The following is a 13566-nucleotide window of genomic DNA, read 5'->3' on the forward strand; positions in this document are numbered from 1 at the left end:
AAGTTTTCCCTTACTTATTAAATGTGAGTTATAAAATACATCTTTGGTAAAAAAATTAATATTTCTTCAGATAAAAATTCATATAAAGGTCTCTAAAATATTTATTATGCTAACAGAATTATAATTCCTCAATGCAAAATTCTGTAACATCAAGATAAAATGGACGGCAGATTCCTATTTGCAACAGTAAAATTTTCTTAAGTATAGATCAGTTCTTAGAAATGCTTACAAAAACTGACCTTAGGAGAAAGGCAGAAGAATTTGTTTTATTTTTTTCACTAAATGGAATATTTAAACCTGTGATTTGATTTCTCCAGATGTGTTGGGTACGCTTTCCTACTGGGTAAAGCTATCACTTGCTGGGTGGATACTACTGTAACATTTCTCACCCCCCACTCCAGCCCCACCCCTGAAAAAAGTTACAAAATGATTTCTCCATGGGACATACTTGATAAATTACATAGTAACTGTAAAACTTACTTTACTGCTCAAAAACTTAAATCTGTTTATAAATTTGGCCTGTTATATAAACTTAGGTGGGGTCTGTTGTGCTGGATAGCTTTGGGTGCAGTTGACACAGGGTAGAGTCATGAGGGGGGGCGGGGGCAGAACCTCAATTGAGAAAATGCCTCCATAAGATTGGGCTGAAGGCAGTGTAGCATTTTCTTAATAGTTAATGTGGAAAGGCTCAACTGACTGTGGGTGGTTTTACCCCTGGGCTGGTTGGTAGTCTTGGGTTCTATAAGAAAGCAGACTGCAAGCAAGCCAGTAAGCAACACTCCTCCGTGGCCTCTGCACTAGCTTCTGTTTCCAGGGTCCTGCCCTGTCTCATTCCTGTCCTAACATCCTCCTGCCCTGGACTAGGATGTGGAAGTGTAAGCCACGCAAACCCTTTACTCCCCAGCTTGCTTTTTGGTCATGGTGTTTCATCACAGCAGTAGTAACCCAAACCAGGATACATGCCAAACTCAGGCCTCTAGATTGTAAGTGAACAACTCTCATTCATGATTTGGAAGTTCTTCACAGTAAAGTCCCTGGGAAGTAAATACAACCAAATGGGTCCATTAAACGGTTTCTTTCCTTTTTTAAAAAAAGACAGGACCATACTTTATATTTCTCAAATCCTACTATTTTTGAGGGATGTTTACAAAGTTTCTTGCTATATTTCTCAAAGATAGAATGATGCTGATCTTGATTCTGTTAGGAGTGCAGGTGAAGACAGTATCAGGTTTCCCACGTCTGGTTACTTAGACTTGCTGTACTCGAATTGTCTGGAGGGAGCTGCATTTAAACTTGGCTAGTCTCGATTAAGGTTCCTGTCTTCTTCATCTGCTATTATGTGCTGCTTTCAAGCACAGTGTGTCTATTATTACATCAAATACTGCTGTGTTGTGCTGTGTTAGGACTAAAGTGAGTCTATAACTCTGTTGTCAGGATTTCAGTGGTAAGTGTGCTGGTTTGAATAAGAGTGGCCCCTGGAGGCTTATATGTATGGACGTTTAGTTACCAGGAAGTGTGACCTGGTTGGAGGAGGTATGTCACTGGGGGTGGACCAGTATCTCTCCATCTCTCCGTCTCAGTCTTCCTCCCTCTCACTCCCTCTTCCTCTCTCTCTCTCTGCCTCCCTGCCTGCCTATAGATCAGGATTTAGCTCTCAGTTACGTCTTCATCACCACACCTGCTTGCTGCCATCCTCTCTACCATGATACTGTAATGAAACTGGAAACAACCCCCAATTAAAAGCTTCCTGTTATAAGAGTTGCCTTGGTCATGGTGTCTCTTGACTGCAATAGAACAGTGACTAAGACAACAAGTATACAAAGCAAAAACTGTTGCAGATTCAGAGCCCAAACAATCTCTCTTCTGTCTGAGGTTCTTGCTTTGTTTTGTTCTTCCATTTATTATCTTCTTCAGTATGTGACTTATCACTTCTGTGACCCAAACTGAAAACTATATAATGGGATTAACTTTCGGGAAGTCTATAGATAGCAGCCCTGTATAGATAGCAGCCCTGTATAGATAGCAGCCCTGTATAGATAGCAGCCCTGTATAGATAGCAGCCCTGTATAGATAGCAGCCCTGTATAGATAGCAGCCCTGTATAGATAGCAGCCCTGTATAGATAGCAGCCCTGTTAAAACCTGTCTTTGCTTTCTGATGCCTTCCCTGCATCTTCCTCATCAGTGAAAAGTTGGCATCTCATGAATACTCCTTGCTCTGGCGTCTATTCTGTTATTTGTTTTCTATTTAGAATATCTGTCCTTTCAGAGGATCTCAGGCCATGGCCATTTGTAGCTGGGTCTCCCCATACTTGTGTTCTCTACGTTCTATTAGGTTCTTGAGGGTGGCCCCTCAGGATCTCTAAAGGTCCTGATGATGGTCCCTCAGGCTTTGCCGTACTGTGAGAGTTCCAGTGGCCACTCCAGGCTTTTTCCTGTTTGTGGGATTTTTGGTGACCACTCTTGGTTTTGCCACACTGTTGGAGTCCTAATGGCACCCTCCTCCTTACTGGGTTCTTTGACTTTCTCCTGGAGTGCTGCTCTCTCCTATCTGGACAGCCACAGTGATCTGATGTCCATCTCCTAAGTTATTTTAGAGTCTCAAGTTTTGAAGGAAAAACATTAGGTAGCTGGCTTGGCGGCCATGGAAAAGGACATCCCCCTCACTGCATCTTCCTTCAAAATTTCTGATTCTAAAGGCTGCCACAGGCTTCCTGCATAGGACACTGCCCTTGTCCAGCAAAAGGTAATGAAAGAAATGACTGCTAATAGAAACCTACCTAATATAAATGAGAGGAGGGAGTGTTATACTATTCTAAACCTCTATTTGGGTTAAAATATGCCAATTACCAAACTAAAGTAATTTGGTTTTCAGAACCAAAGTCACTTATTTCACTAGATTCTACCTCTCTAACCTGTTCACCACAAGAGCTGTTTATCACTTAACGTTGTTTAGTTGGCAGTGGCCAGCAGCGGACCAAAATGGGAAACCTTTGAATCTGCCTATAATTACTTAAGCTGTAAGCAGATGGTTGGTGGACTCTGATTCTTACAGCAAAGAACCCCTCTGCAGGCTTTTCTTTGCATAACCCCCTATACTGTTGTTTAGTTGCTTATATGCCTTCCTTTCCTATAATGTGAAAGAAAATGTAATCAACACAAATGATTAGCTATTATTCTTGTTAATAATTCACTTCAGGTTTTGAGAGTAGGAACCTTTAGTCTTCATGTGTAATAAGCAGGAAGTCTGCTTGCTGTGTGTGTCCTGGTTCACTGACTTTCAAAGCTATAAACCCATATCTCATGGTTGCTCTTTCACAAGGGCCTCTGTAGGGTAGGGGCAGTGGGCAGGCAGTAGACTCCTCAGGATCTGCTAGCCTCAAATGGGATATGCAGAGTTCTAATGGAGTTTTTCCCTGTGATGGTTTGTATATGTTTGGCCCAGGGAGTGGCACTATTTGGAAGTGTGGCCTTGTTGGAGTAGGTGTGGCCTTGTTGGAGTAGGTGTGTCACTGTGGGCATGAGCTTTAAGACCCTACTCCTAGCTGCCTGGAAGTCAGTATTCTACTAGTAGCCTTCAGATGAAGATGTAGAACTCTCAGCTCCTCCTTCACCACACCTTCCTGGATCCTGCCTTGCTCCTGCCTTGATGATACTGGGCTGAACCCCTGAACCTGTAAGTCAGCCCCAGTTAAACGTTGTCTGTACCGACTATTAGCTGGAGCTAAGAAATCAGTGGTGATTAAAAAGAGGCCAGCGTCACTGAAGTGAAATCTTCTGGGAAGTCTTTTCTTAGAGCACAAAGAAGCTGTGTACCAAAGGTAGTCAAGGTTGTACCTCATGCTGCAGCTGGTCTTCGTAATGTTTAAGAGTCACCCAGGTGGTACTGGCTTTGAAGGCATGTAGGGGTCATGAAGAGCAGCTGAGGCTTGGCACTGTGAGAGGCCATGGAAGGCCATAGGTGAAGGTGCAGCCTCAGTTGTAGTTGATGGCCCAGGACTGAAGGGGTCATGTAAAGGATTTGAGGCTTGGCACCATGAAGAGAGCCTGAAAGGATATTGGTGAAGCCTAGTTGCAGTGGAAGACCCCAGTGTATTGGAGATGCCAGTACCATGGGTTTATCACCAAGAACAGCAGCAGCAGTGGAGTGGATCAACCTCAGCTTAGAGTGCACAAGAGGGCAGAGATGGAGAAGTGACACCCTTTGGAGGAGCCCAGAATATCATGTGTGGATCCTAGACATTGAAAGCTATAACATTGAAGTTGTCTTGGAGACCCAAAGATGTTAAAGATGCCAGAGCCATGAGATACATGCTGAGGAAAGCTGCTAATGGAGTGGAACCTGCCCAGGAGAAAGAAGTTTGTTGCAGTTAACAAAGATGAAAAAGGAGTTACAGATTTGAAGATCACTTTGACATGAGACATGGAGATGTTTAGAGTAAGACCAGCTGTTCTCCTCTCTTGTCTTGGGGATTACAGTTAAGTGATTGGGCAAATATCAGAAGTGTCTTTGAACTTTGGACTTATAACATTAAGACTGCTATAGACTTTGGGAACTTTGGAAGTTGGACTAAATGTACTCTTTTGTTATGTCTAGGTATGGCCCCCATAGACTCATGTGTCAGGGAGAGGAATGTGATGGTTTGTATATGTTTGGCCCAGGCACTGTTTGGAGGTGTGACCTGGTTGGAGTAGGTGTGTCACTGTGGGCATGAGCGTTAAGACCCTACTCCTAGCTGCCTGGAAGTTAGTATTCTACTAGTAGCCTTCAGATGGAGATGTAGAACTCTCAGCTCCTCCTTCACCATGCCTGCCTGGATCCTGCCATGTTCCTGCCTTGATGATACTGGGCTGAACCTCTGAACCTGTATGCCAGCCCCAGTTAAATGTTATAAGAGTTGCCTTGGGGGCTGGAGAGATGGCTCAGTGGTTAAGAGTGCTAACTGCTCTTCAAGAGGTCCTGAGTTCAATTCTCAGCAACCACATGGTGACTCACAACCATCTGTAATGGGATCTGGTGTGTCGGAAGAGAGCAATGGTGAATTCATATACATAAAATAAATAAATCTTTAAAAAAAGTAAGAGTTGTCTTGAATATGGTGTCTGTTCACAGCAGTAAAACCTTAACTAAGACCTTCCTTCACCATGCATCAACCTGAGGCTCTCATGGAGATGATATGAGCTGATGCCTTTGAACAACTTGGTGTTCCTGTCACACAGCTGGGCCTGAGTCCGCTGGCTTATATAGACACCTGCCTACACTCATTGTAACCATGACAGATGGACAGAATAATCTGCTAGGTTCTCAAGTGTGACTCACAAAGAAGTATACAGGTTCTAAGATGAAATTACACACATGACACTCCTGTGGCTCCACACACGAAAAGTCAGAGCTTGCCCAGGAGGGATGCTAGAGCATCATCTTAGCCCCTCTCACATGTACTTCTTCCCCTGGGGTACCAGTGCTAGGTACCAGCAGTGGGTTCCAGCCCCACAGTCTGTCTGCTCTTCAGCCTAGGGAGGGTGTCAGCTCTCTTTGGCCCATGTGACATTGTGCCAGGTAGCAGTTGGTTCCTTGTGAATAACATACTGTTGCTGTTTCTCTCTTCACCTGCAAGAGAGTTTTAGGTGGTTCACTTTGGAGTTGACCTAAATAGAGTGCTATTATGAGCCTAATAATAATCCTAAAATAATCCATAGAAGCCATTTCAATGGGATGTCTGTAAAGGTCTCCCAGGACCAGATTTCTTTGAATGGTTTTCTTACTGCTAGAGTCACTGAAAGCTAATTTTCTAAGAGGTTTTCTCCCTGCTAGAGACACTGAAAGCTAATTTCTCTGAGTGGTTTTCTCTCAGCTAGAGACACCGAAAACTAAAGTAGATTCTTTGTTTCAATAACTTGATAAACATTGCATATTCTTAGAGAATACATCAGAAATCTCTCAGAAGCCTTACACTGAAAAAAGTAGATTGGGCGGGGGGGGGGGGGGAGCTGGAGAGATGGCTCAGTGCTTAAGAGCACTGACTACTCTTCTGAAGGTCCTGAGTTCAAATCCCAGTAACCACAGGGTGGCTCAAGCAGAGCTTCTTGTATCATATACACTGTTTGCAGGAGGGAATATGGCCAAGGTTAGCAGAGAGCTCAGTTCGACAGTGTTGGTAAACAGAAAGTGGAATACCTCAGACAGCTCAGGGGGATGATTGGGTTCCCAGGAGCTGCAACCTTGACTCCTTCCAGGCACTGACTGTTCCAGCCCTTAGGCCAGCTTTGTGGAGCCTGCTCCTGGACAAGGACACGGGACTAAAGTTCCCTTTGTCCTTTCATCAGGACCCCTGAGAAAGTCCCAGGTGGGTCAGGCCCTGATGCTTATTTTTATGATGTATCTCTATGATTGTTATATTTTCCAGTGTTTTTGTTGAACTCTGACCTTCACACGGGTACATGCATGCAGTCATATCCACACATGCAGGCAAACACAAAACACAGTGGTATGAAAAGATCTTTCAAGTAGAAATTTTGCTGGCAACAAAATTTTCTTTGTTTCTTTTAAATGCTCCTCACTTAAAAGACATGATATGAGTGGTTAGAGATGGACTATAGTCCTAGGTGGCTGATTGGCGTTTTCCTGGTACGTACTTTTCTGGTTTTTAACTTGTAAATACTTTGTGTTTTGTTTTAGGTGTGAGCCTTCTAAGTAGCATATGGCAAAACGTTAGGCCAAGCTGTGACAGCCCCTGTGGTTAAGGTAAGCTCTCACCCTGATGATGTGCGTTTACAGCAGCTGTCTTTGCGTTCCCTATCTGCCATACTTCTTCTCTGCTTTCCTTCTCTCTTTCCATCTTCCCATGAATACGTGTTTTTTTCTGACATTCAACTCAGAAGGTAGAGGTCCGTATCTGTTCTTCTGGTTATGCTGACGGTTTACTTATTTTTTATTCTTCTTACTGAGGGGTGTGTGTGTGTGTGTGTGTGTGTGTGTGTGTGTGTGTGTGTGTGTGTTTGTATGTGTATTTAGTATTTTTACCTTAGGTTTGCAAGTATGAAAGTGTAGCTCATGTGTGCAGTCACCACAGAGACCAGAAGAGGGCATCAGGTCCTCTGGACCTGGAGTTACAAATGGTTGTGAGCCATGCAGAGGTGGTGGGGCAAAACCCGGGTCCCCTGAAAAAAAAAAAAAACAGTGGGTGCTATTAATCCCTGTGCTATCTCTCACCTCTCTCTCTCTCTCTCTCTCTCTCTGTGTGTGTGTGTGTGTATACACATATAATATATATCTTACACATTTTTAAAAGCAGAATACTATGTTTATCCTTATTCCTATGGAACAAAGTTTTTCATTTATAATGTCTTTTGCAGGCAGGTCTGTGTGTGTCTGTGTGTGTGTGTGTAGAGGTCAACATCAGACTTTCAGTTTTCTCCATAGTTTTTGAGACATGCTCTCTCACTGAACCTAGAGCTCACCAATTTGGTTAGACTGGTGGCTAGCAAGTTCCAGGAATCCACTTGTCTTTACCTAGCTATCCTGTGCCCCAGTGGTGTTACAGGCATGTGGCACCATTCCTGGCATCTATATGAATGCTGAAAATCTGAACATGGGTCTCTATGCTTGCATGGCACACATTTTATCAACTGAGTCATCTCCTCAACCTACCACCTTGTCATTTTCTTTAACAAAGATTTTATTTATTTTATGTATGTGAACACACTGTAGCTATCTTCAGATCCAACAGAAGAGTGCATCAGATCCCATTACAGATGGTTGTGAGCCACCATGTGGTTGTTGGGAATTGAACTTAGGACCTCTGGAAGAGCAATCAGTGCTTTCAACCACTGAGCCATCTCTCCAGCCCCCACCTTGTCATTTTTACCTGGTATGTTAATTGTAATTTCACTTTGTATGTGTGCACTTGTTCATGTGAGTGTTTGTGGGGAGGCAGGTGTTGGTGTGTATGTGTATGAAAGCCGAGGGTGACGTCAGGTGTCTTCCTCAGTCATTTTCTACTTCATTTTTTCCCCCAGGAATTTTGTTTGATTTTGATTTTGTAGGACTGGGGAGTGGTCGCTCCCCAGCGACCTTGGGAGCTCAGCAAGCCATCTGCCACTGAATTACAGCATTGCCTTCCACATTACTTTTTTGAGACTTTGTCTCTCACTGAGTCTAGCGCTCACTGATGACCAGCCAACAAACGCCAGAGATCCTCAGATCTCTGCCTCCTCAGGGACGGGATGGTGGGAACGTGCAGCTTGAGGACCCTGCTCGCATGTGTGCGGCTTCTGTTTGCACGCCAAGCACTTAACCAGCTGAGCTGTCATCTGACTACCGCCTCTACCATAGCCTTCAACACCTCATGCCGTGCTGGTCCCCAACCGTGAAATGATTACTTTTGCTACTTCATATCTGTAATCTTGCTGCCGTTAGCATTTGTGATGTAATCACAATCAATGTTTTCCAATAGTCTCAAGTGACCCTTGAGACTCCCCAGGGGTTGTGGCCCACAAGTTGAGAATCTGGCTCTGGCTCCATGGGGAAACTATTTTTGTTCTTGCCTTTTTCTTTTCTTGTAGCTGTGATTAGAGTCCTCAGTATGACTTCATAGTCTCCTACTTTACCTTTGCGTCTTGCATTCCATTCCTTCTTAGTTTCCTTCATATTAAAATAGATCCTCAACAGCCAGGCGCAGTGGCACATGCCTTTGATCCCAGCACTCTGGAGCTGAAGGCAGAGGAGAGGCAGGCACAGGTGGATCCTGAGTCCTAGTATTTTTGAAAATATTCTTTATATTTCATGTGAATACTCTAAAATCCACTTATAAAATAGGTGCAGTAAAACCCACCTCTCTGAGCAAGGTGTACTGGTGCTAGCGGGTAAGACTACTGTGTGATATCTGCCGATCCAAATGAGCTTTTCCAAGCATCCCCAGGCTTGAAAGGATATGTATGAAATTAATTGGGAATATTAATTGAGAGCAATGTTTGACTTATAGATGGTCACACCTCTGGTGGAAAGCCAGGACAGGCTAACGCTTGGGCTCCCAACCTCTAACATAGGGTCACCTCCACTTAGTGGGACTTGGCACTGCGCAGGCACAAAATCCAGTGTTTTTGCTTTGTTTTTATTACAAAGCAAGACAGGAAATCCAAACCATCGCATTTGTAATCTAGTGATCCAGAAGGTAAGAGGAAGTTCTTCTGGTGACTCCAAACACATAAGCGCTGACTTGGTCAGCACATCCTTGTGGATGCCTTGCTCTGCATGTGTGCATAGAGAATTGACTGGCTTTTATCACTCTGTCTTTTCAGAGGAGGCTCATGTGCATCATGTTTATTGCCCCATATTTTAGTCAGTAACATGAAGAAATTATGGGAAACAAAATTTCAAGTAATAAGTGAACAAATCCTGTTGAATGACAGCTGTAATTTCACCTCAGAGGTTTCCTAGTGATAGGCTTTTTAAATAATGGGTTTTTTCCGGTATTATAAAGGACCCCCATTTTCTGATTATTTTTTATAGGATAAATTGGCACCGGTGGTGTTGCTCATGTTGGACTGTCCAGAAATCCCACATAGAGTACATTTAGAAGACAAGTGCTTACTTAGTGCAGCATAGTGGCCAGGATACGGAATCAGCTGGAGACTCAGTGATGAAGGAGAGGATAAAAGCAAAGTGGTTATCTACAAGAGGGGCTATTATCCAGCTATCAGAGGTTAGAATCCTGGCATTTGATGCAACTTAAATGGAATAAAATGAGCCCAGCACAAAGACAGAGATTTCATGTTCTTACTTGTTTGTGGAATATTTTTAGCTTCCATCTTTCTTCCTTTTTTTTCCTTCCCATCTTTCTTTTTACTTTTTATTTTTGAAACAAGGTCTATCTTAGTCACTTCGGCTGGTCTTGAACTTGTGATCTTCTTGCCAAATCCTCCCAAGTAGCTAGGATTACAGTTATTCATATAGAATGAGAGGTGTTGTTTGAAAATGATTCCTGGATCATTTTTAACCTGGGTCTTGATGTGCACGTCTGCATGGTGGTCTATTTGTGTGCATTAAATGACTGTATGACATCAACTGATGAGTTGAAGTTCAGGTGGTGGACACTCACCCAGCCTTTGCTCTATCTTGTAGAACCTGTGCCTTCTGAACTTCTCTGCTGCTGTGGATGGCCCCGGCTGTCTTGACTGCCCTTCCCAATAGGATGTCACTGAGGTCCCTCAAATGGAGCCTGCTGCTGCTGTCCCTGCTGAGCTTCCTGGTGATATGGTACCTCAGCCTCCCCCACTACAATGTGATCGAGCGCGTCAACTGGATGTACTTCTATGAGTATGAGCCAATTTACAGACAAGACTTTCGATTTACGCTCCGCGAACACTCGAACTGTTCTCATCAGAACCCATTTCTGGTCATCCTGGTGACCTCGCGCCCCTCAGATGTGAAAGCCAGACAAGCCATTAGAGTTACTTGGGGTGAGAAAAAGTCCTGGTGGGGATATGAGGTGCTCACATTTTTCTTACTAGGCCAGCAGGCTGAAAGGGAAGACAAAACGTTAGCCCTGTCCTTGGAGGATGAGCACGTTCTCTATGGTGATATTATACGGCAAGACTTTCTAGACACATATAATAACTTGACCTTGAAAACCATTATGGCTTTCAGGTGGGTAATGGAGTTTTGCCCCAATGCCAAGTATGTCATGAAAACAGACACTGATGTTTTCATCAACACTGGCAATTTAGTCAAGTATCTTTTAAACCTAAACCACTCAGAGAAGTTTTTCACGGGCTATCCTCTAATTGATAGCTATTCCTATAGAGGATTTTTCCATAAAAACCATATTTCATACCAAGAGTACCCTTTCAAGGTGTTCCCTCCCTACTGCAGTGGGCTGGGCTACATTATGTCTGGCGACCTGGTGCCCAGGGTCTACGAGATGATGAGTCACGTGAAGCCCATCAAGTTTGAAGACGTTTATGTTGGCATCTGTTTGAATTTGTTAAAAGTGGACATTCATATTCCAGAAGACACAAACCTTTTCTTTCTGTACAGAATCCACTTGGATGTATGTCAGCTCAGACGCGTGATTGCAGCCCATGGCTTTTCTTCCAAGGAGATCATCACATTCTGGCAGGTGATGCTGAGGAACACCACATGCCATTACTAAGCCCATCCATCACCCATCAGGCAAGGGAGGAAGGACACTGTAGACAGGGTCAGAGTTAGCACTGTGGGAAACTCGGGAAGTTGAGCGTGCTGGCTTGCCTGGGCTGAAACTCATGGAGCATCCCTAGACAGGAGCTCCAAGGCCTGAACTTACAGCGATTGCTTTCACGGAATTTACCTCGGGTCCTTTAAAGGTGACAGAGGAGTCAAACATAATGCAAACGAAGAGTTTTGCTAACCAAATCAAAGGGTCAGACAGTCTGGATGGCTCAGGCTGTAGATTAGAATTTCTTAAGATTTCCCTGAAAGAAAAACTAACTAGTCCACAGCCAGAATACAGTGTGGAGTTGTATGTATTAGATAGTATAGTCACATAATGGTTCAGTGTGTATCTAAGTGGTTATTATGAAAAGATATATATACATATATATATATATTTCTTGTAAAAAGCTTTACAGAGTTATATTGAAAACACTCATTTGTATTGTTTTCATTTGCAAGGTACTCAATGATATGGTATGTAAGAGTTATCAAATCAAGTATTATTTAATGTCATTTCAATTTTCTAAGTGTTTAAAGATTATGGTGGTTTCAGTATTATATGATGAATTGCCTTTCACATTTGAGCTTTGTTTTATTCACCACTGATCAGTTTAATTAATGTGACGTTAATGTGACATCATAGGTTATTATTGACTGTCTGTAATCTGTTGAACTCTGTTGCACTGTAAACATATGGAGAATTAAAGCAAGAAAATTCAAGCTTTGTATAGTTTTTTAAAAACGTAGTCAGTGTTTCTAGATGTCACTTCATCCGTCTCATTCTCCTCCAAAGGATTTGGAGATCATAAGAACTTCAGACAGGGCCTTTCCTAACGGCACAGAAGGCTGAGACGGACGGTCTTGGTGTTTACTATCACAGTGTGGAAGCTGGAAAGGGGAAGTGGAAGATCCAGGTTATATGTTAACCCTCCCAGTGTGTGTTTTCTACTGAGTAATCAATTTGTCAGTAAAGGATTTTTAAAAAGCAGAAAGGCCACCATGGAGTTGGGAGTCTGAGGCAGAGCCTGACTGAAGTCTGTGCTTTCACACTGCTGGTGCTTCCTTGTGGAAGTTCCCAGAAGCAGAAGAGGACTCCTCTTCCCCAGGTTCCAGGGGCTATGCAGCTTTCTCAGAGAGTTGATTAAGAACAGGTAACTCCTTTCTTATTAATTATCTGGCAATAAGTGTTCAAACCTTCCTCAGAAAATACAGCCTCAGGAGCGGCAGTCAGCTCCTGCGATAGGTGATTTCTAACTCCACATGGAAACTGCAGTGCTGCGACGGTCCCTCGAGTGAGCACGTGCCCTGTGCCCTGTACCCTGCACTCAAGTGCCTTTCTTTAAGACTGCTGGAGGTAGTGGTTTTTTTTTTTTAATGAATGTATTTGATCAGTTTTTGGAGAGGTTTGGGATATTAAGAAATCAAAAGAAAAATTTTAAGAGAGAACTTTTAAAAATAAAATAAATTATTCTGCAGTCTAAGTCTCAGAAAAGCCAGACCCAGAGTTGACTCCAAATAAAGATTTTTTTTCCCCTAAAGATCTGTAAAGTGATTATGAAAGGTGGTCAGATCTATTAAACATATGTTAATTGCATGTCTCATAACTTTAAGCTTTTTGGGTGGTAAATACATTATATTATTAAAATCACAGCTTCTGAGCTGGTGAGAGGGCCCTGCAGGTAAAGGCATTTGCCATTGAGCCTAATGACCTAAACTTGACCCCCAGAACCCACAAAACAGAAGAGAGAACTGACTCCTGCAAGTGGTTTTGACCTTGACACGTGCGCCATGGCACACACATGCCCCATGGCACACACATGCCCCATGGCACACACATGCCCTGATACCTTCTCAGTAAATAGATACCCGTTCAAAAACCAAGCAAAAAAACCACACCACCATCTCTTTGGGCTATCTGAACGAACAGCTTTTAAAACTTCAGCCAAAGCAAAGTTTAATGCTAGACCCTGCCATTTGGGCTGCTGCGGCCTGTAGCAGCCCCACCATTCCAGAGCTGATACATGCCTGCCTTCCTGTCTCCTTTGTTCATCCTCCGGCACTGCGTCTGGCTCCTGCCACACTGGTTAGCTCCAGTGAGATGATGCTGCAGTTGCTCCCAAGGCTCAGGACTGCAATTGAAGACCACTGTACTCCTAGTTCACGTTGCTTGCCAGCAGTTGCCTGGTACCCTGTGCCAAGTGTCATCTCATGCCAGGGCATAGGTTCAAATGCAGTGGCCATCTGAAATACAGCATTCTTCCAGAGAAAAGGCAAAGAAACAAAAACAAAAACAGAAACTTTACTGATGGAAATGGTAAGCTGGACGCAGTGAAGAAACCACCGTTAAGGCAGCTCCATGGCTGGGGGAGGGTTT

The 13566-nt window shown here is 43.4% G+C and overlaps 1 protein-coding gene across 8 annotated transcripts in view; it reads left to right on the plus strand.

The window, feature by feature from the left end:
- The window catches only part of B3galnt1 (beta-1,3-N-acetylgalactosaminyltransferase 1 (Globoside blood group)), a 30098-nt gene extending 18148 nt beyond the window's left edge, over positions 1–11950 (plus strand). For 3 of the 8 annotated variants that reach the window (XM_085835832.1, XM_085835830.1, XM_085835833.1), the window contains 3 exons: positions 6678–6743; positions 7710–7869; positions 10122–11949. In XM_085835832.1, coding sequence (XP_085691958.1) covers positions 10156–11151 — 996 coding nt within the window. In that variant the 5' untranslated portion in view covers positions 6678–6743; positions 7710–7869; positions 10122–10155 and the 3' untranslated portion in view covers positions 11152–11949. Of the gene's footprint in view, positions 1–6677; positions 6745–7709; positions 7870–10121 lie in introns of all 8 variants that reach the window. The other 5 variants (XM_029474783.2, XM_021158855.3, XM_029474784.2 and 2 more) reach the window with 2 other exon arrangements.
- Positions 11951–13566: the final 1616 nt, after the last annotated feature.

Source organism: Mus caroli, unplaced genomic scaffold (assembly GCF_978045245.1).
Source record: "Mus caroli unplaced genomic scaffold, Mus_caroli_1 scaffold_3, whole genome shotgun sequence".
In the NCBI taxonomy this organism is placed as follows: Eukaryota; Metazoa; Chordata; class Mammalia; order Rodentia; family Muridae; genus Mus; species Mus caroli.